Below are 23,943 nucleotides of genomic sequence, written 5' to 3'. Positions count from 1 at the left end.
AAGAACAATTTCCAAAATTTTGACAAAATTTGAGTTTTATAGAACATTTGTTTAGCTCATTACATGAAAGTAAGGTTAATAATATAACTTACGGTCGAGTCCATAAATATTGGGACATCAACACAATTCTAATATTTTTGGCTCTGTACACCACCACAATGGATTTGAAATGAAACGAACAAGATGTGCTTTAACTGCAGACTGTCAGCTTTAATTTGAGGGTATTTACATCCAAATCAGGTGAACGGTGTAGGAATTAAAACAGTTTGCATATGTGCCTCCCTCTTGTTAAGGGACCAAAAGAAATGGGACAATTGGCTTCTCAGCTGTTCCACGGCCAGGTGTGTGTTATTCCCTCATTATCCCAATTACAATGAGCAGATAAAAGTTCCAGAGTTCATTTCAAGTGTGCTATTTGCATTTGGAATCTGTTGCTGTCAACTCTCAAGATGAGATCCAAAGAGCTGTCACTATCAGTGAAGCAAGCCATCATTAGGCTGAAAAAACAAACCCATCAGAGAGATAGCAAAAACATTAGGCGTGGTCAAAACAACTGTTTGGAACATTCTTAAAAAGAAGGACCGCACCAGTGAGCTCAGCAACACCAAAAGACCCGGAAGACCACAGAAAACAACTGTGGTGGATGACCAAAAAATTCTTTCCCTGGTGAAGAAAACACCCTTCACAACAGTTGGCCAGATCAAGAACACTCTCCAGGAGGTAGGTGTATGTGTGTCAAAGTCAACAATCAAGAGAAGACTTCACCAGAGTGAATACAGAGGGTTCACCACAAGATGTAAACCATTGGTGAGCCTCAAAAACAGGAAGGCCAGATTAGAGTTTGGCAAACGACATCTAAAATAGCCTTCACAGTTCTGGAACAACATCCTATGGACAGATGAGACCAAGATCAACTTGTACCAGAGTGATGAGAAGAGTATGGAGAAGGAAAGGAACTGCTCATGATTCTAAGCATACCACCTCATCAGTGAAGCGTGGTGGTAGTGTCATGGTGTGGGCATGTATGGCTGCCAATGGAACTGGTTCTCTTGTATTTATTGATGGTATTTATTGATGATGCGACTGCTGACAAAAGCAGCAGGATGAATTCTGAAGTGTTTCGGGCAATATTATCTGCTCATATTCAGCCAAATGCTTCACAACTCATTGGACGCCGCTTCACAGTGCAGATGGACAATGACCCAAAGCATACTGCAAAAGCAACCAAAGAGTTTTTTTAAGGGAAAGAAGTGGAATGTTATGCAATGGCCAAGTCAATCACCTGACCTGAATCCAATTGAGCATGCATTTCACTTGCTGAAGACGAAACTGAAGGGAAAATTCCCGAAGAACAAGCAGGAACTAAAGACAGTTGCAGTAGAGGCCTGGCGGACCATCACCAGGGATTAAACCCAGCGTCCGGTGATGTCTATGAGTTCCAGACTTCAGGCTGTAATTGACTGCAAAGGATTTGCAACCAAGTATTAAAAAGTGAAAGTTTGATTTATGATTATTATTCTGCCCCATTACTTTTGGTCCCTTAACAAGTGGGAGGCACATATGCAAACTGTTGTAATTCCTACACCGTTCACCTGATTTGGATGTACATGCCCTCAAATTAAAGCTGACAGTCTGCAGTTAAAGCACATCTTGTTCGTTTCATTTCAAATCCATTGTGGTGGTGTATAGAGCCAAAAATGTTAGAATTGTGTTGATGTCTCAAAATTTATGGACCTGACTGTAGATTACAAAATCTTCAGTTTTACTCTAATTAGTTGATACAAAACTGAATACACCCCACAACAAAAACTACTACATAAAGTATTTTGTATGACCTCCATGGTTTGTAAGGACAGCACCAAGTTTTCTAGGCATGGTATGAACAAGTTGATGACATATTGCAGCATCTTATCTTTTCCTATACTTCAAGAATGTCCTTTTTTAGAGCCTGAATGCTGGATGGAGAGTGACTTCATGATACCATCAATGAATTGCAGCACTCATGCAGCCCTACAGAAGGACACTACCCCCACCATGGCACCACGCATTTTTGTTTGTACTCCTCATCTATGCAACGCCATACAGTTTTGAAGCCATCAGTTCCAAAAACATTTATCTTGGTCTCATCACTCCAGAGTACAGAGTCCCAGTAGTCGTCTTCTCTTTCAGCATGGGCCCTGGCAAATTCTAGGCGAGCTTGTGCATGGGCTTTAGGAGAGGTTTCTTTTGTGGACGACAACCATGCATGTTATTTCTCTGCAGTGTATTCCGTGTTGTGTCTCTGGAAACAATCACCCCAGTTTGGCTTTCTACTTCCTTAGCTAATTGCAGTGAACTTGCATGGCAATTTTTTTTTCAACCATTTTCATCAGAAGACGCTCCTGTTGATGAGGTGTTAAGAGTTGTTAACTTCTGTGGGCGACCCAGATGTGAGATGTTTGCAGTTCCATCTTTGTTAAATTTTGTATCACTTTTGCTACAGTATTCTGACAAGTAAAGCTTTGCTGATCTTGTAGCTTTTACCTTTCTTGTGTAAAGAAATTATCTTTCAGGCCTTGTGACATTTCTCTTCCATGTGGTGCCTTTGCTGACAGAATGAAATAGGAAGGGGTTTTCTTTAACCTGTTGCCTACCTGCCACAGTGTATATACTGCGGCAGGGCGGCACCGCTGTGCTAGAGCACGCAATAAAACGGCAATAGCACTACCGTTGTTTTTGCGGGCAGGGGGGCGTGCACGCGCCTCCGCCGACCCGCAGGTGTCACGATTCGATCCCCGAGGAATCAATCATTCGGTTTCAGCCAGTGATATCCGGCTGAAGTCGGATGATTGGTCCCTGTCCTATCGTGTCCCGTGTTGACAGATACACAGGACAGGATATGGTGTGATTCTTCTCTGCCTGGGCACATTCCGTCCCAGAGAGAGAAAACATACAAAACGTGAATAAAAAGTACAACACTTTCAGTTAGAACACACCTAGGACACATTTAACCCATTGACCGCCCCCCCTAGTTAACTCCTTCACTGACCTGTCACCAGTGTCATTGATTACAGTGAACAGATTTTTACTGATCACTGTATTAGTGTCCCTGGTGACTTCCGATAGTGCTAGTGTCAGTTAGCGCCCCTCCCAGATAGCGTCAGATTGCCTGCTAGTACACCAGTAATCCCATTTAAACCCTTGATCTCCCCCCCCCCCCCCCCGTTAACCCCCTTCACTGCCCTGTCATCAGTGTCATTGATTACAGTGAACAGATTTTTACTGATCACTGTATTAGTGTCGCTGGCAACTCCCAATAGTGTTAGCGTCAGTTAGCGCCCCTCCCAGATAGCGTCAGATTGCCCACTATTACACCATTAATCACATTTAACCCCTTGATTGCCAGGATCACGCTCACTTGCACGCTAAACCTCCATTGCTAGTATAGTGTCTGATTGGATCAATATCTTTGATCAGATCAGCGCTATACCAGCGTTCATATTACTATAGTGTCCCCAAAAACGCAGCATTAGCGGGATCAGCCCCAACACCTGCCAGCACCTGTGTTTAGCCTCTACGCCCCCTTCTCCCCCAGCAATTGCAGTGTCAGTAGATAACTGTCACTTGATACATTACACACAAAACCGCAGTGTTCACAGAATCAGGCCTGATCTCTGTTAGCACTTGTTTGTAAATTTTTTGTAGCGGTTCAAGCAGTCCCTAACAGCCAGGCGCTCTTTTTCCCGTGAGTCGCACTAGGTACCTGTAAATTTAGTGGCCAAAATGTCCAAGCAATGGTACTCTAGTGAAGAGGCCTACAGGATTCTGAGCATGTCAGGTGAGAGTGAAGGGGAAGACTCACTGACAGAATCCGCCTCAGAATATGAACCTGTAGACAGGAGCGGCACCCTGACAGATAGCTCAGACGACGGAAAAGAGGTCCCTGCTAAGATCAGGCGTACCCGACCCCATTTCCAGGTTGCTGAGGTGGTACAAACGCATGATGACTCTCATATGCAGCAGAGTGCCAGTACTAGTGCCACTCTACCTTTTGGTGAACTGGCGAGCACCAGCGGCCTAGTACGTCCTGGTCTTATACATACCAGCACTACAGTATCACTTGGTGACATGGCGAGTCCCATAAGTGCAGTACAAGCTGGTGCGGTGGCGAGCACAAGTAGTGTCCCGCGGCCACCAAGAATTCGCATACAGGTCCGTAGAGCCCCTAGTATCGTTCCGGATGTGCTTGCAAATCCCGATTGGCAGCCCACAAATTCTGAAGAACACTTACTTCCCCCATTCACTGCCCAACCCGGAATTCAGGTGGAAACAGCAAATTTAAATACTGCCCTTGATTTTTTTTTTAGCTGTTTTTCACAGATGATCTTTATGCTCACAGATGATCTTTATGCATTGATTGTGGATCAAAGCAATTTATATGCACGACAATTTATCACCGCCAACCCAAATTCACACCTTGCCAGAACATTCGCATGGAAACCCATTACAGTTTCTGAATTTAAAGTTTTTTCGGGCCTAACCCTCAACATGGGCATTACTAAAAGAAATGAATTGCAGTTGTATTGGTCCACCGACCCGCTTCTTCACATGCCCGTGTTCTCTGCTGTCATGGCCAGGCATAGATGTCAGACGATATTGCGTTTTATGCACTTCAACGACAACACACTCCGTCGTCCCCGGGGTGACCCTGAATTTGATCGCCTCAAAATTCAGCCCCTCGTAAATCACTTTAACCAAACATTTGCAGATGTGTATACTCCCCATCAAAACATCTGCATCGATGAGTCCCTCGTTCAATTTTCTGGCCGCCTTGTAATCAAACAATTTCTCCTCAGCAAGCGTGCCAGATATGGGGTCAAGGTGTATAAGACCTGTGAGAGGGCAACAGGCTATACATGTAAGTTTCGGATTTATGAGGGAAAAGATAGTCACGTGGAGCCCCCCGGATGCCCACACTACATGGGGAGAAGTGGCAAGATAGTTTGGGACTTGGTGTCATCCTTTTTCCATATGGGGTACCACTTATACGTGGACAATTTTTATTCAAGCGTGCCACTATTTAGACATTTGTACAATCTTGGAATTTGTGCATGTGGCACTGTGCGACTTAATCGCCAGTGCTTCCCCCAACGGCTTGTAAATACCCATCTTAGGGGGAAAAAGCCTGCTTAAGAAACAAAGAATTGCTTGCAGTGAAGTGGAAGGACAAACGGGATGTTTCTTCCTGTCTTCCATTCACGCAGATACGACCATCCAAATTGCCATGGCAGCTGGTGTTGTTGAGAAGCCCCTCTGTGTCCACGATTATAACTTTAACATGGGAGGGGTGGACTTCAACGACCAGATGATGAAGCCGTACTTAGTTTCCCGAAAAGCCAGACGCTGGTACAAAAAAGTGTCTGTTTATTTATTTCAATTGGCTATATATAATGCTTTTGTTTTTTACAAAGTAACTGAACATAGTGGATCCTACTTAAAATTCCAGTTAGAGATCATCAGGGCCCTTTTGTATCCAGGAGGTGCTGCACCCCAAACCCCCAACCCAGATGCAGTTAGCCAGCTGCATGAGAGGCATTTTATTGTCCCTCCTGTCCTCTGCGTCAAGAACTGCTTCCGCCTCTAGCATACACTAGTGGAGTATTAGTATAGGGTACAGCACGGCACAGTTCAGGGCACATTTACACAGGGTCTCGAAAGATGTTAGGTAGTCAGGAAACTGGCTATTGCATTTGGAGAGACCCTACTATCTGTTTTAGATGTTAAATGTTAAAGTTTGAAAAAACAAAGAAGTTAAAAAAAAATAAAGTACAAATCTCCAAAAAAATTAAAAATGTTAAAAACCAAAAATAGTTATAGTTTTTATTATTGTCATTTTTGTTATTGTTCTACTTTTACTGCTTTATTGTTACTGTTTTATTAACCTTTACTGTTTGCAGGAATGCTTTCAGCTGCAGCACTGACCTGTTTATTCTGACAGCAACGGGAACTTGCTCTCAGAATATACATAAATCAGTGTGGGCAGCACTGTCGGATGAGATTTTTTTATCCGCAGTTTAGAAAAAGAGCATATGTGCCGAAGCATGGGGGCCTGGGGTGGCCAGTAGGTGGATGGCCCCTATGCTTCGGCATATATATATTTTATATTTGTTGGCACATTTCATGTGTGCCACCATTAGAAGTGGGTGGATGAAGGAAGGTTTTCTAATGGTGGGCATACCACCACACACTTTTCCTTGCAGAGATATTTGAATTATAAAGTTCTTTTATTGAGTTACTGTTTTATTGTTAACCATTGTTGATTTCTTTGCAGGAATGTCAAACTGCAGCACTGAATTGTTTATTCTGACAGCAATAGGGTCTTGCTTTCAGAATATACATAAGTAGGTGTGTGCAGTGCTGTTGGATGGGATTTTTCATCTGCAGTTAAAAAAAAGAGCATATGTGCCGAAGCATGGCGGCCTGGGGTGGCCAGTGGGTTGATGGCCCCTATGCTTCGGCATATATATATTTTATATTTGTTGGCACATTTAATGTGTGCCCACCATTAGAAGTGGGTGGATGAAGGGAAGTTTTCTAATGGTGGGCATACCACACACTTTTTTTTTCTGGCAGAGATTTCTTCTCTTTTTTTCCATTCAGCCCACAGGCTGTATAAAGAAAAAAAATAACATAGCATATACACCCAACAAGGACCAGCGACGTACTGGTACATCATTGGACTTTGAATGGTTATACCAGGGTGATGCCTGCAGCTGCAGGCATCATCCTGGTATCGTTTTTTGTAGCCAGCGATGGTCTTTCATGTAAAAGCAATCCTAATGGCTAATTAACTGCAGAATTGCTTTTACAAGCAGTGGGAGAAAATGCCCCCTCTCCCTGCTGCCTTCCACGACCTTCTCGGGCAGTCCCGTGCCATCGGGGAAACCTGAGAATGCAGCCGGTGTTTCTGCCAGCTGATCATAGAGCTGATTGGAGACCGGAATGGTGGCAATCATTTCTATAGTCTAAGAAATCAGAAGCTACGAGCATTTCATCACTTCAGTTGCGCAGGATATAAACAGCGCCATTTGTAAATTGGGAAAGCATCTGATCACACCGATCTTGGTGAGATTAGATAATGTAAGGGCAGAGGAGATATCTAGAGTATGATAGACCCCAGATTTCTCAAAAAAGAATATATGACAATGCCCATTGAAGTTATAGGGGATATTTGAATTCCGTGTGATAGCATTAAAAGTGATAAAAAAAAAAATTAACGGGACAGTGTAAAAATAATTAAATAAATCGGAATAACAAAAAAAAAGTACCCTCGTCCCCCCGTGCACACGCGCACCTGCGGTCGTAAGGGTTGACCCTGTGCCAGTATGGAAACAGCGGTTGCACCATGCATGTGAGGTATCGCCATGAACGTCAGATCAAGGGCAGTAATTATAGCTCTAGACCTCCTCTGTAAATCTAAAATGGTAGCTTGCAAAGGCTTTTAAAGCTTTGCCTATAGATATTAAAAATGTATGTAGTTTGTCGCCATTGTACGGGGCATGCGCAATTTTAAAGCGTGCCATGTTTGGTATCTATTTACTCAGCATAGCATCATCTTTTATATCTTACCAAATAATTGGCCAATATATTGTGTTTTTGTGCATTAAAATTAAAAAAAGTGTATATTTTTCAAATAAATTGCGTTTGAAAAATTGCTGTGTGAGTACTATGTGAGATAAAAAAAAAATTGAAGCACCCACCATTTTATTCACTAGGGTGTCTGCTCTAAAAAATATTTAATGTTTGGGGGGTTCAAATTAATTTCCCATCAAAAATACAGATTTTTTTTAATGTGACCACAAAGGGGTTTATTTACTAAAGCTGGAGAGTCCAAAATCAAGACTCCCTTCTGCATAGAAACCAATTAGCTTCCAGGTTTCATTGCCAAAGCTTCATTGAACAAGCTGAGGTTAGAAGCTGATTGGTTTCTATGCAGAAGGGAGTCTGATTTTGGACTCTCCAGCTTTAGTAAATAAACCCCAAAGTGTCAGAAAAGGCTTGGTCTTCAGGTGGTTAGAAGAGTGAGTGATGTGTGGCATAAACTTATGCTGGGCATAAAATGCCCCACCCCCCAAAATGACCCCTTCTTGGAAAGTAGACACCCCAAACTATTTGCTGAGAGGCATGTTGAATCAATAGAAAAATTTATTTTTTTTCCACAAGTTTTTGGCAAATGACAAAAAAAAATTACACAAAATTGTCATTTAAATAATGTATTGCTCACACAAGACATGGGTATATGTGGAATTAATCCCCAAAATACATTCTGCTACTTCTCCTGAATATGGGGGTACCACATGTGAGAGACATTTTGGCAGTCTAGCCAAGTATAGGACCCCAAAATCCAATAAGCACCGTCAGGCTTTTAAAGGGCTTTATTTCTTCATTACACTTCCTGACTACCTAACACAGTTTCGGGGGCCCTGGAATGCCAGAATAGCACCATACCCCCCAAATGACCCATTTTTGGAAAGTAGACACCCCAAGGAATTTGATAAGAAGCATGGTTAGTATTTTGCAGATCTCATTTGTTGCCACAAGTTTTTGGAAAATGAAGAAAGAAAACAAAAACATATTTTTTCTTTTCTTTTTTTATATTTCAAAACCTTGTGAGAAAAAATGAGATCTGCAAAATACTTATCATGCCTCCTTTTTAAATTCCTTGGAGTGTCTACGTTCCAAAAATGGGTCATTTGGGGCGGTTTTGGTGCTATCCTGGCATTTCATAGGCTCCGAAACTGTGATAGGTATTGAGGAAGTGAAATGAAGAAGTTAAGCATCTTCAGGCTTTCAAAGTGGTCATTGGATTTCAGGCTCCTGTATGTGGCTAGGCTCCCAAAAAGTCTCACACATGTGGTATCGCCATACTCAGTAGAAGTAGCAGAATGTCTTTTGGGGTGTAATTCCCCATATACCCCGGGTTTTTGTGAGCAATATATTATTTAACCACTTGCCTACCAGGCACTTATACCCCCTTCCTTACCAGGCCAATTTTCAGCTTTCAGCGCTGCCGCACTTTGATTGACAATTGCGCGGTCATGCAACATTGTACCCATATGAAATTTTGATCATTTTTTTCTCACAAATAGAGCTTTCTTTTGGTGGTATTTAATCGCCACTGGGCGCTTTACTTTTTGCGCTATAAATTAAAAAAAGTGCAAAAAATTTGAAAAAAAAAAAAAAGTTTGTTTCTTTTATAAAATTTTTCAAACAGGTATTTTTTCTCCTTCACTGATTTGCGTTGATGAGGCGGCACTGATGGGCACTGATAGGCGGCACTGATGGGCACTGATAGGCAGCACTAAAGGGCACTGATAGGCAGTACTAATGAGGTGGCACGGATAGGCGGCACTGATATGCAGCACTGATAGGCGGCACTGATAGGTGACACTGATGATGGGTACTTATAGACGGCACTGACTGGCATCACTTCTGGGCACTGACTGGCGGCACTGACTGGCACAACCCCTGGGCACTGACTGGTGGCACTGACTGGCAGCACTGCTGGGCTGCACTGGTGGGTGGCACTGGTGGGTGGGCACAGGTGGGTGGCACTGGTGGGCACATGTGGGTGGGCACAGGTGGGTGGCACTGCTGGGCACATGTAGGTGGCACTTCTGGGCACAGGTAGGTGGCACTGCAGAGTGGCACAGGTGGGGGCACTGCTGGGCACAGGTGGGGGCACTGCTGGGAACGGGTGGGCGGGGCTAGTGGGCGCACTGCTGGGCGGAACTTGCGGGTGTCACTGCTGGGCACCGATCATCAGGGCACTGATCATCGGTGCCGATCCCCTCTCTGACAACTGCCGGTTCTCGGCAGTACTTTCCTCACGATCTGACAGCGTGAGGAAAGTGCAGCCGAGAACCGGCACTTGCATTTCCCTGTGATCAGCGTGTCATTGGACACCGCTGATCACGTGGTAAAAGGCCGGTGGGATCGGCCTTTCACCACATCACGTGATCAGCTGTGTCCGTAGGACACAGCGATCACGGAGATCGCCGGGTGCGCGCCCCCTGGGGCGCGCAGGAGAGCGCGTTCTGGGAGGACGTCATATGACGTCCACTCAGAACTGGCCGGCCGCAGTGAAGCCGTCATTCGGCTATGCGCGGTCGGCAAGAGGTTAAGTGACAACTTTGTGTAAAAAACAAAAAAACCTGTTTTTGTCATTTTCCAAAATGTTGTGGAAAAAAAATAAATCTTCCATGGACTCAATATGCCTCTCAGCAGATAGCTTAGGGTGTCTAATTTCCGAAAAGGGGTCATTTGGGGGTGTTTGTACTATCCTAGTATTTTAGTCCCTCAAGAAATGTGATAGGCAGTCAGAAAGTAAAAGCTGTGTAAATTTCAAGTGATCTATACCATAGTTTGTAGACACTATAACTTTCACACAAAGCAATCAATGTACACTTATTGGGATTTTTTTTTTTACCAAAAACATGTAGCAGAATACATTTTGCCCTAAATTTATAACATTTGAGTTTTGTGGATATTTTTTATGACAGAAATGAGAAAATATAGTTTTTTTCCGCTTGAGGTGATTGTAGACGTATTTGTGCATTTGCGACTGAAACAATTGAGTACTGTCCGTGATACTTTTTTTATGTGCACTAACATACAATTTTGAGGACAAGCTTTCGGGGGATGTCCCCTTCTTCAGGTCCAAGCAGTACTGATCACAATGTTTTAGCAGAATGTTGAAAGAGATGCAGGGGATGGGAAAAAAAAAAAAGAGAACAGAGATAAGACACAGCAAAAGCAAAGTCGGGGGGGGGGGGGGTGGGAGACAACACTCAGAGGCAGTCATGGTTGAAGTGATAGTCATAAAACTGTTGGATAATGAGTGAGAAATCCCATGTCTAAATTCAGGTCGTTATCCCTTGTGTCAAATAGAATTATCATTGCTAGTTCAAAAGTTTTTCTTTCCTGAATGGATTTGAAATTTCCTTTAACTACTTGCCGACCGCAGATAGCCAAATGATGGCTGCACTGCGGCTGGCCAGTTCTGGGTGGACGTCATATGACGTCCTCCCAGAACGTGCTCTTCTGCCGGGGGCGCGCACCCGGTGAATGCTGTGTCCTACGGACACAGCTGATCACGTGACGTGGTAAAAGGCCAATCACAGTGGCCTTTTACCACGTGATCAGCCGTGTCCAATGACAAGCTGATCACAGGGAAATGCAATTGCCGGTTCTCGGCTGCACTTTCCTCGCGCTGTCAGATCGTGAGGAAAGTACTGCCGAGAACCGGCAGTTGTCAGAGCAGGGATCAGCACCGATCATCAGGGCACTGATCATCAGTGCCCTGATGATCGGTGCCCAGCAGTGCCACCCACAAGTTCTGCCCACCTGTGCCCAGCAGTGCCACCTACCTGTGCCCAGTAGTGCCACCCACCTGTGCCCAGTAGTGCCACCAACCTGTGCCCACTCACCTGTGCCACCCACCTGTGCCCATCAGTGCAGCCCAGCAGTGCTGCCAGTCAGTGCCCAGCAGTGCTGTCTATCAGTACCCATTATCAGTGCCGCATATCCGTGCCCATCAGTGCTGCCTCATCAACGCACATCAGTGAAGGAGAAAAATTACCTGTTTGAAAATTTTTATAATTGAAACAAAGAAACTTTTTTTTCAAATTTTTTTGCACTTTTTTGTTTATAGCGCAAAAAGTAAAGTGCCCAGTGGCGATTAAATACCACCAAAATAAAGCTCTATTTGTGAGAAAAAAAATGATAAAAATTTCATATGGGTACAATCTTGCATGATTGCGCAATTGTCAATCAAAGTGCGACAGCGCTGAAAGCTGAAAATTGGCCTGGTAAAGAAGGGGGTATAAGTGCCCGGTAGGCAAGTGGTTAAGAACTAAAATATTGAGGTATCCCAAAGTGTGTTCTTGTTGTGTGAAATGGTGTCCCACAGGTGTGCAAAGGTCATCTTCTTTATGTTCCTTGATGGTATGTCTGTGCAAATTCATCCTTGTTTGCAACTTCTGTCCTGTTTCGCCAACATAAGATCCTTTGCTACATTTTCTTCACTGGATAAGGTACACAACATTACTAGAGGTGCAGCTGTATGATCCGGAGATATTGAAGATCCCTTTTGAGTGTCTGACACTTTTTGATGGATTGATTTGGTTGCACAGTTTGCAGTGTTTTTTATTGCAGGGTTTGCTTCCATTATTTGTGACATCATAATCAGAAGGAAGTTTCCTACTGATTAGTTTATTTCTGAGGTTGGGGGGTTGTCTGAAGGCCAGTATTGGTGGTTGCTGGAATATTTCTTTCAGAGTTCCATCCTCTGTTATGATGGGTTGTAAATTTTTGATTATTTTTGTTATTCCTTCTAGTGCTGGGTTGTGTGTGGTTACTAGAGGTACACAGTTGTTTGTTTTTTTTCTCCTTGTACTGAAGTAGATTTTCTCTTTGGGTTCTCAAAGCTGTGTTTATGCTGTTGTTGATAGTTTTGTCCATGTAACCTTTCTTATGGAAGGAGTCTGCTAGTGTCTTGAGATGTTTATCTCTGTCTCTTGGGTCAGAACATATTTGGTGGTATCTAATGGCCTGACTGTGTATGATGGCACGTTTTGTGTGTTGGGGGTGGAAGCTAGAACTGTGGAGGTAGTTGCATCTGTCAGTGGATTTCCTGTATATTGAGGTGTGAAGCGTATCATCCCTGATGTATACTGTGGTGTCTAGGACATTGATGTGTGTTTGAGTATTCCATTTTTAGTTTGATTGATGGATGAAAAGTGTTGATCAATGAGTAAAATTGTTTTATGTATTCTTCACCTTCTGTCCATATGATGAAAATATCATCAATATAGCGATAGTATCTGTATGGTTTTTGTTCCATGCTGTTCAAGAATGTTTCCTCCAGGTCAGCCATAAATAAATTGGCATATTGGGGTGCCATTTTACTTCCCATCGCAGTACCCATACATTGAAAATAGATGTCTTTATTAAAAGTAAAGTAGTTGTGTGTAAGTATGAATTCAATGAGCTGTGTAACATCCTCAGCAGTGTATTTGTGGTTTGGTGAGGATGATAAGTATCTGTGACATGCAGCTAATCCATCCTTGAGGGATAATACTATACAGGGATAATACATCCTTAGTCACTAGAAGTGTATTAGATGGTAATTGCTGTATGTTGTTGATCTTGTTCAGAAAGTCAGTTGTGTCTTGTGTCTTGCAGGAAACTAGCAGTATTCTTGACTAACGGTTTTAAAATTTTTTCTACAAAGCCTGAGATTTGTTCGGTGAGTGTGCTCATACCTGTTATGATGGGTCTGCCTGGATTTCCTGGCTTGTGGATTTTGGGCAGCATGTAGAAGTCCCTGATTTCTGGATGATCTGGAATCGCATTTATAACTTCTGAATGTAGGTGGGCTGGAAGTGTTTTAATGAGACCTTTTAATTGCTTTGCAAAGTCCTGGGTTGGATCATAATCCAGTTTCTTATAGTAGATGGCATTTTCCAGCTGCCTCTGGCCTTCTTGTATGTATTTGTTTGAATCCATCACAACAACTGCTCCCCCTTTATCCTCTGGTTTGCAACCAGACCACACTTTGGGAGACCTCAATATTTTAGTTCTTAAAGGAAATTTCAAATCCATTCAGGAAAGAAAAACTTTTGAACTAAGAATGATAATTCTATGTGACACAAGAGATAACGGCCTGAATTTGGACATGGGATTCCTCACTCATTATCCAACAGTTTTCTGACTATCACCTCAACCTCAAGCAGGACTGCCTCTGTGAGTGTGTTGTTTCCCCCCCACCCCCCCCAGACTTTGCTTTTGCTGTGTCTTATCTCTGTTCTTTTTTTTTTTCCTATCCCCTACATCTCTTCCAACATTCTGCTAAAACATTGTGATCAGTACTGCTTGGACCTGAAGAAGGGGACATCCCCTGAAAGCTTGTCCTCAAAATTGTATGTTAGTGCAAATAAAAAAGTATCACGGACAGTACTCAAATGTTCCTTTTTTTTTTTTTTTTCAAAATTGTGGGTTTTTTTTGTTTATAGCGCAAAAAATAAGCGCACAGTCGATCAAATACCACCAAAAGAAATCTCTATTTGTGCGAAAAAAAGGACATAAATTTCATTTATGTACAGCATTGCATGACCGCGCAATTGTCAGTTAAACTAGTGCAGCGCTGTATAGCAAAAAATTGCATAAATTACAGTATCTATACCATAGTTTGTAGGCACTATAACTTTCACACAAAGCCTGTTCTGTATGCTGTTTAGCGTCTTTGAACACCATTGAAACTTTGCTTTATACGTTTATTTTATGTTGTTACGGAAATTTGTCTTTTATGGAAATTATCTTTTAGCGCTGTGTGTGTGTATGTATATATATATATATATATATATATATATATGGGTTATAGGCCACCTATAGGTGAATGGACACTGGCCAGCCAATCAGAGAGGAGGTCCTCCCCTATATAACCCCTCCTATACATTAAGTACTTCAGTTACTTTAGTTTTTTCACCAGTATCTGTAAGGTGGATTGTCACTGAAAGTGTTGCTGGGCTCTTGGAGCATACCTGAATGTCCAGGACAGTTCCATGAGAGAATCAAGGACTTTAATCTGGTCTATTTGGAAGGCTATGAGCTAAAATGGATGGTTAACCAAGCCTTGCTGGATTTGGAGAATTCTCAAGGTTTTGCCTGTAATGCAGCTGTACAGCGCTGGACCCTGCACAGATGGAACCGTGTGCAGTTCTAAAATCTGACCAAAGCACTTCCAGCGGGGTGCTATACAGGTCTGAGGCAGTAGCCCCACAGTATGGGGACTGAGTCCTTGGTCTGTGTGACCGTGCCCACCATGTTGGGTGAAGGTTGGTGCCTGACGGAAGTCAGGGACCTGCGGCGGGACTCGTAATATATCTCCTTTTTTTTCTTTGTAAAGAGAAGCAGGGGAAAAGGAGAGATGTTTTGAATGTAAGTTTCCACCAGGGGGAGTGCTCAATGTTGTTCCTGAGATGTGCTTGCTCTTTTTTTTTTCAGCCACTAGAGGGAGGGCTGCCAGAAACAGAAGTGTGCCATATTTTGTTTATCTGGAGGCCAGGACACACAAGGGCTGCTGCTGAGAGATCTCTTGTGGCTGGGACACAGAGCAGGCGATTCTGTAGGGGCAAGTGAGTACTCCCCACTCTAGGTGGTTCATAAGGCAGCATTTGCATTGAGTGCTTTTACTTCAGCACACTACTTGCATAGCTGTATCATTGTGACCTTTGTTACTAGTGGAGGTGCACAGGTTTGTGCTATCTGAAGTAATGTCTTCCAGAAAGCAGAGTAGGGGAGGTGCGGCAGCAAAGGGCACTAATGTACCACTGCCAAGTCCTGAGAAACCTAGCCGAAGGCCCGCTGAAATATCTTCTCCTGACAGGCCAGAAGTGACTGGGCAGTCTGAGCCGCTGCGTCTATCTGGCATTGTGGCTACTACTGGTTCTTCTGCCTCAGCATAGGTAACCAAGGATGATCTTGCTTCAGCCTTAGTAGGTTTAGAAGATAAGATCGCTGGGGTGATTGCATTGGTTTCTCAGGGGACTAAGCGGGATAAATCCCCGTCACTAGAACCATCAATCCTGGAGCAGGAATGGATGGAGCCTGAGGATAAGGAAGGTCAGGCAGAAGTATTGGTCTGAGGGGTCACAGCCTGAGGAAAAGCAAGAGGTCTCTGTCTCCCAGTTTCAGAGATTGTTAGTCCAAGACCTCACTAATATATTACGGTCTGGATTCAGGCTACCTCCGATAGAAACCCCTGAGGTTACTTATTCTTCCCTGGGCTCTTTGAATCCTTCACAGAGTACTCGGGCCTTTCCGGTCCACCCTCTTCTGGAGCAAATTATGTATGCCGACTGGGATCACCCAGACGGGGTTTTGTTCCACCAAAGAGATTTTCTGTTTTGTACCCCATGGAACAAAAGTTTAAGAAATAGGGCTTTCCTCTATTGGATGCAGCTGTTTCATCCCTGAATAAATCTTTAACATGTCTCTCCTTAAGGCCTCCTTCTCCATGGCAGGGTCTGTCCGCGCTGCCAGCTGTGGCACCTATTGGCATTTGCCAGAGTCTTTCCGACCGTTTCAAGCAGCAAATTGGAAGACCATAAGTGCAAAGGGAATGCTCGGCTGAGGATTTGGAGGATTCAATTCAGCAAATTTCTCGCTTGGCCCTCTTATCAGTGCACATGTGCAGTTTTGTGGCTGAAGAGTTGGTTGGCAAAACTGCCATGCAAAAAATTATTGGCGGGTTTTCGTTTTTCATGGGGAATGGCTGTTTGGGGAAGATTTGGACAAATACACTATCTTGCTAAAAGTATTGGGAGGCCTGCCTTTACATGCACACAAACTTTAATGGCATTCCAGTCTTAATCCGCAGGGAGAATACATGCACATGCGCATACATGTGGAGGACTGAAGGCAGTGACCCTGATAGAGACCAGACAGAGAAGTGTGATTCATCACTCCAGAGAACACGTCTCAACTGCTCTAGAGTCCAGTGGTGGTGTGCTGTACACCACTGCATCCGATGCTTTTGCATTGCACTTGGTGATGTAAGGCTTGGATGCAGCTTCTCGGCCAGGGAAACCCATTCCATGAAGCTCTCTATGCACTGTTCTAATCTGAAGGCCTCATGAAGTTTGGAGGTTTTTAATCTGTTGACTCTGCAGACAGTTGACGACTTCTGCACACTGTGTGCTTCAGCATGTGCTGACCCCGCTCTGTTATTTTACGTGTCTTACCACTTCATGGCTTAGTTGCTGCTGTTCCCAGTTGCTTCCACTTTGTTATAATACCAGTGGGCTATATTTAGTAGCAAGTAAATTTCATGGATTGACTTATTGCACAGATGGCAACCTATCACGGTACCACGCTTGAATTCACTGAGCTCCTGAGAGTGATCCATTCTTTTCACAAATGTTTGTAGATGTCTGCATGCCTAGGTGCTTGATTTTATACACCTGTGGCCATGGAGGTGATTGGAACACCTGAATCCAATGATTTGGAGGGGTGTCCCAATACTTTTAGCAATATAGTGTATATCCAAAAGATTTCAGGAGGTACGAATGCTCTTCTACCCTCTAAAAGGAAATCCAAACACCCTTCTTTTAAGGTTTCAGGGGCTTCGGTTGCTTGGCCCTCAACTACCAGGCAGTCGTTTCGCCACACACAGGTCCCGACCTCCAGAGGTGGATCTCAGAATCAAAACCCAAGGAGACCCTGGGTACAGAAGTCGTTTAATACAGATCCAAAGTCGGCCTCCTTATGAAGACTTGCCCCACTTGTTCGGGTGGGAGGAAGGCTTTTCAATTTTGTGGCCACATGGAGGGCTCTAATCCAAGACAAATGGGTCATTTCCACTATTTCTCTGGGGTACAGACTGGAGTTTCGGGTATTTCCCTCTCCCCGGTTTCTAAGATCAAATGTACCAATAAATCCAGAGAGAAGAAAAGCATTATTTCAGGCACTCTATTGCCTATTGGCTCAAGGAGTAATCACGGAGGTTCCAGTGGGCGAAAGGTTTCAGGGATTTTAATCAAACCTGTTTACAGTCCCAAAACCAAATGGGGATATAAGGTCCATTTTGGATCTTAAGGGGCTAAATCCGTTCCTAAATGTCCTATCCTTTCGTATGGAATCGGTTTTAGTCAGTAGTGGCCTCCCTACAGGAGGGAGAGTCTTTAGTGTCCATAGATATCAAGGACACATACCTGCATGTACTGATATTCATTCCTCACCCAAGATTTCTGCAGTTTGTGGTAGGGGCTCAGCATTTCCAGTTCATAGCACTACTGTTTGGGCTGGCCACAACTCCCAGAGTTTGTACAAAAATTCTTGCTCCATTGTTGGGACTACTCAGAACTCAGGGAGTATCGGTCACAGGTTATCTTGCTCAGAAAGTCGGTGCCAGATCTGAAGCAGGATGTGGTCCTTACAATGCAGATCCTGGAACAGCTGGGCTGGGTGCTCAACCTCAAAAAGTCGGCCCTGGAACCAGTGCAGAGCCTGCAGTATTTGGGGATGGTCCTAGACATGGTTCAGGCAAATGTTTTTCTGTCTCCAGGGAAACTGAGGATCGAGGTTTACAGTTTGAAGGCTAAGAGGAGGTACCCTTCAATTCGCCTCTGTATGAAGTTGCAAGGGAAGATGTTGTCCTTGTTCGAGGCTATTCTCTATGCCCAATTCTACTGCAGACTACTGCAAAGGTACAGTCTGTCTGTTTGGAACAAAAGGATTCTGGCCCTAGATTACTGTATGTCTCCAGAGGTGCAGAAGAGCCTGAATTGGTGGTTGATAACTCACAATTTGGAGAAGGGAAGATCCGTTCTGCCAGTGGCGTGGAAGTTGGTAACCACCGATGCAAGCCTTTCAGGTTGGCGGGGGTGTTTTGGAGGAGGCCACAGTTCTAGGAACATAGCTTCCACAGGATAGGTTTCTTCCCATCAATGTCCTGGAATTTTGAGCAGTGAGGCTGGCTCTGAAGTATAGGACATCCAGGCTTCAAGGTTTTGCCTGTAAGGATTTAATATGACAATGCCACAGAAGTGGCATACATTAACCACCAGGGCGGTACCAGGAGTCGAGGTGCCTAGAAGGAGGTGAACTTCATTCTGCCCTGGGCAGAGAGATGTGTTCCAAGTCTGTCAGCAGTGTTCATTCCAGGTGTGGAAAATTGGCAGGCGGATTAACTCAGTCACCAGCAGTTGACTCCAGGGGAATGGGCTTTGCATGCCAATGATTTCAAGGAAGTCTGCCAGCGATGGGGTTTCCTGGGTGTAGATCTATTGGCATCCAGGTTCAACAACAAGGTCAGTCTTTTTGTGTCCAGGGTAAGGGACTCTCCCGCCGCAGGGGTAGATGCCTTAGTGAACCCTTGGAACCAGTTCTCACTGATTTTTGCCTTTCCTCTGATCCAGCTGCTGCCACGTCTCTTACGCAGGATTCAGGAGTCTATTCCAGTGATACTGATTGCTCTGGCCTGGCCCAGGAGGGCCTGGTACGCTGATATAGTGAAGATGACAATAGATGGGTCGTGGGCCCTGCCGTATTGGCCAGACCTGTTGTCTGAAGGTTCCATATTGCACCCAGCTTTACAGTTGCTAAATTTGACGGTGTAGCTATTGAAACCCAGATCCTGAAAGATAGGGGAGTGTCAGATTCTGTCATCCCCATCATGTTGTGTGCTAGAAAGGAAGTTTCTAGGAACATTTTTACAGAACCTGGAAGGTTACATTGCCTGGCGTGAGGTTCACAAATGGCACTCACAAAAGTATATGATTGGCAAGATTCTGTTGTTTCTTCAAACAGGGTTGCAGAAGAATTTGGCTGTTGGTACCATTAAGGGCCAGGTTTCAGCATTAGCTAATTTTTTCCAGAGGCCGATTGCATCTCACACTTTGGTCCACACTTTTTTACAAGGAGTGATGCGTAACCTTCTGTCAGGTTGTCTTTGTATCCTTTAGAACATTGTTTTGGAGGTTCTGCATAAACCACCCTTTGAACCTATTGAAGAGATTCCACTGGTCCTGTTGACTTGTATGGTGTTTCTAGTGGCAATCGCCTCTGCGAGAAGGGAGACAGAGCTGGCAGCTGTATCTTGCAGAGAACCATTTCTGGTTTTGTGTCAGGATAAAGTGGTGTTACGACCTCATCGGTGCTTTTTACCAAAGGTGGTTTCTAGCTTTCATCTCAATTAGGACATAGTTCTGCCTTCATTCTTTCCTAGAATTCAGTCAGCAAGAGAAAGATCATTGCATACATTGGATGTGTTTTGTGCTGTAAGGCTCTTCTTGAAGGTGACAGAACAGGTCAGGAGGTCAGATGCTCTATTTGTGCTGTCAGAGGGGCCTAGGAAGGGGCAGGCGGCATCCAAAACGATTATTTCTCATTGAATCCACCAATTGATCATTCAAGCCTATAATTTGAAAGGTAAAGTCCCACCCTTTCAGGTGAAGGCACACTCCACCAGGAATGTGGGGCATCTTGGGCAATCTGCCATCAGTGGCTGAGGTTTGCAAGGCCGCTACATGGTCTTCGGTTTACACATTCACAAGGTTCTACCAGGTGGATGTCAGAGCCACAGAGGATTCTGCCTTTGGAGTGTTTTACTGATGGTAGAAGAGGTCCTGAGGGATTATTGATGGTGGCTATCATGGTGTCACCCTCCCCCTAAATTTCTTACTGTTTTGAAACATCCCACATAGTCATGAATAGCCTGCTCTGTGTCCCGTGATGTACAATAAAGAAACTTGGATTTAATTTCTACATACTTACCTGTAAAATCAATTTCTTGGAGTACATCATGGGACACAGAGGTCCCACCCCTCTTTCTGGAATTTTCATTGCTTGCTACAAAAACTAAAGTACTAACTGTATAGGAGGGGTTATATAGGAGAGGACCTCCTCTCTGATTGGTCGGCCAGTGTCCATTCACCTATGGGTGGCCTATAACCTACATAGTCATGAATAGCCTGCTCTGTGTCCCGTGATGTACTCCAAGAAATGGATTTCACAGGTAAGCATGTAGAAAAAATCCAATTATTCTTGAACATCTATATGCAGTGGTGAATATAATTAACCAGCAATATGGTTAGATAACAAAATATCTAATCCACTCTAAGAATAACAGACAGAAGAGATATATACTATTAGGGATTATTATTATTATACAGTATATAGCGCCAACAGTTTGCTCAGCGCTGTACATTACAATGGGAGACAATACATGAGACAGTACAATAATACAGTGCGATACACTAGGGGTTCGAGGGCCCTACTCCTTGGAGCTTACAATCTAGGAGGGAGAGGATAGTGGTACGGGAGGAAAAGCTGTGGGGGATGGAGTGGTAGGAAGAGTGGAGGAGATCGGCAGTTAGCAGAGGGTGGGGTAGGCTTCCCTGAAGAGGTGGGTTTTTACAGTGCGCCTAAGGAGAGGAGAGTGGGTGATAGACTGATGGATTGGAGTATGGAGTTCCAGAGGATGGGTGATGCCCTGGAGGCGGGCATGGGAGGAGGAGATCAGGGAACTGGAGAGAAGGAGGTCTTGTGAAGAACGGAGAGTGCGTTTTGGGTGGTATTTAGATATTAGGTCGGTGATGTAATTTGGGGCAGAATTATGGACAGCTTTGTACATCAGTGTTAGCAGTTTGAATTTGATCCGTTGGGCAATCGGAAGCCAGTGGAGGGATTGGCAGAGGGGGGTGGCGGAAACGGAGCGGTTGGTAAGGTGGATGAGTCTGGCCGCCGTATTCAGGATTGACTGAAGTGGGGGTAGCCTGTGGTGAGGCAGGCCAGTGAGGAGGGAGTTGCAGTAATCGAGTCGTGATATGATGAGGGAGTGGATGAGCTGCTTAGTAGTTTCTGGTGTTAGGAATGGGCATATTTTGGCGATGTTGCGGAGGTGGAGTCTGCATGAGTTTGTTAGCGATTGGACTTGGGGCTGGAAGGATAGATTGGAGTCTAGTATGACACCAAGTACTCTGGCATGCGGGGTGGGCTTGATGGTGGCATGGTTGGATGTGATGGAGAAGTCAGGGGGGGGGGTGCGCGGGCTGGGGGAAGACTCGGAGCTTGGTTTTGGAGAGATTGAATTTGGTACATAGCATCAGACTCTGATATCAAGGTTTTTATTTAAAGGAACTAAAAATTAACAAAGACTTAAAACTGTTTTGCAGATTTTCAGACAGAACTTTAATACAATATCGTGCATGACCGACTCCCTTGTCATTGGCAGGTAGCTTGATGTAAGTTACCTGTGCCTGCTGTCACTATCTATGCTAGCCATACACGAACAAATTATTTGTTTGAAAATTTTTGTTTTAAGAATGTTTGATTTTTTTTTTTTTCCAGTCATTAGTGGGGTCAAATCGAAATTTGTTTTCAATCACAATGAGAGGAAAATTCAAAGGAGCAGAATATAAAACTCTTCTTGATCGAAACCAATCAGACCGTGTATGTGACTGTTCAAAAATTACATTCATTTTAAAATGGATTGTTAAAAGCGAGTGAAATTTTCGAACATTTGTCCATTCATTGGATGTACAAAAAAATTTGTACGAATATTCTCATCCGAAAATTGATACCTGTATGGCCAAGATAAGACATTTAGAAACAGCAGCATGCTTGTTTTGTCGAGTTATATACAGTCCATAGGGCGCCCCTGCTGGAACCAGACCTCTCTTGGTTTTAGGGTTCAGGAACATCCAGCAAGTTCCGAAAAAGATGGAAGGCCAAGTGGACACTAGGGAAGCTCTTCATAGAGTAGAAGCAAGGCTCTGATAATGGAAGAATGCAGAAAGAAGGCCCCTCTAAGTGCAGTAATATGGCAGGTTATTAGCATAAAAGGTTAATAACACTTACAGGAAATACAGAAGGACAGGCTCCTCACATGTGTGTATTTCCTATGTCCTGGTTGGTGTGGGGCAGGGACCATTTGGCCTTCTAGCAGCAGCGAGACCCGTGGAGCGCAGGAACGTTGGAACCAAGATGACCGCTGCACTTCCAGGATTGGTGTGGAATGGATATGCCGGAAGTGACATAAGATGGGAGAAGTAACGCATTTTGGAGCATGCTCAGAAAGCTCTTTCATCAGACCTGAGCCCTGAGAATGACAAGCGGGTTATATCACCAGAAGACGTGGTATAATAGGATGGGAAAGGGCAGATGGATGATCAAAGACGCTATGATGTTCATGAAAGTGTCTTAGTACACTCTGCTTGTCTATACCCTCCTCCATTTATGGAGGGTACCTAGTCCTTGAAACATCAGAATATCTAATGGAAAATACAGAACCAGAGATCAGATTTGTAACCCAGCTTCATAGCCATCATAGACAGATGGAATATGGCATACGTGTATAGGGGATGCACACATGTGATGAACCTGTCCTTTTGTATTTCTTGTAAGTGTTTTTACCTTTTATGCTAATAAACTGCCATATTACTGCACTTAGAGGCGCCTTCTTTCTGTGTTCTTTCATGCTTGTTTTATCACCTGTCAAAATGGCATAATAAGACAAAATATATCCTTTTTATAGTACAAAAACAGCAGATAATCACTACTATAAGGAGTTAATTTATACTGGTAATAAAATATATGTGTGTGTGTATGTATGTGTGTGTATATATGTGTGTGTGTGTATGTGTGTGTGTATATATATATATATATATATATATATATATATATATATATATATATATATATATATATATATTGGGCAACACAGTGGCTAAGTGGTTAGCACTTCCGCCTGGCAGTACTAGGGTCGTTGATTCGAATCCCAACCATGGCACCACCTGCCTGGAGTTTGCATGTTCTCCCTGTGCCTGCATGGGTTTCCGCCGGGTACTCCGGTTTCCTTCCACACTTCAAAGACATGCTGGTAGGTTACTTGAATCCTTTCCAAAGTTGGCCCTAGTATGTGTATAGATGAATTTAAGTTAAGGAGTGTAGATTGTATGGCCCTTGAGGGTTAGGGACTGATGTGAATGTTAAATATATATGTAAAGCGCTGCGTAAATTGACAGCTGTATATAAGTATATGTAATGACGAATAAATTTAAAGAAAAAAAAAAAGCACCTAGGCATGCAGACTGCTTTTACAAATATTTGTGAAAGAATGGGTCTCTCTCAGGAGCTCAGTGGAAGCAACAGGGTACAACATCAACTCAGCCACGATTTGGTAGGCCATGTAAAATGACGGGGGTCAGCACATGCTGCAGTGCACAGTGTGCAGAAGTCTTTAACTGTCTGCAGAGTCAATAGCTAAAGACCTCCAAATTCCATGTGGCCTTCAGATTAGCACAACCGTGCACAGATAGCTTCATGGAATGGGTTTTCTATGGCTGAGCAGCTGCATCTAAGCCTTACATCACCAAGTGCAATGCAAAGCGTCGAATGCAG

The 23,943-nt window shown here is 43.8% G+C and overlaps 1 protein-coding gene across 5 annotated transcripts in view; it reads left to right on the top strand.

The window, feature by feature from the left end:
- Window positions 1-23,943, top strand: part of COASY (Coenzyme A synthase) — a 223,500-nt gene that overhangs the window by 83,197 nt on the left and 116,360 nt on the right. The window contains exon 6 of one of the 5 annotated variants that reach the window (XM_089681299.1): window positions 1,946-2,522. The exons of the other annotated variants lie outside the window; for them this stretch is intronic. Coding sequence (XP_089537425.1) covers window positions 1,946-2,091 — 146 coding nt within the window. The 3' untranslated portion in view covers window positions 2,092-2,522. Of the gene's footprint in view, window positions 1-1,945; window positions 2,523-23,943 lie in introns of those variants that run through there. 5 annotated transcript variants of the gene reach the window in all.

The sequence above is a fragment of the Staurois parvus genome, unplaced genomic scaffold (genome assembly GCF_062004578.1).
Source record: "Staurois parvus isolate SC_StPar_1 unplaced genomic scaffold, SC_StPar_1.0 ptg000263l, whole genome shotgun sequence".
NCBI classification, from domain to species: Eukaryota; Metazoa; Chordata; class Amphibia; order Anura; family Ranidae; genus Staurois; species Staurois parvus.
This window is presented reverse-complemented; position numbering and strand designations above follow the sequence as displayed.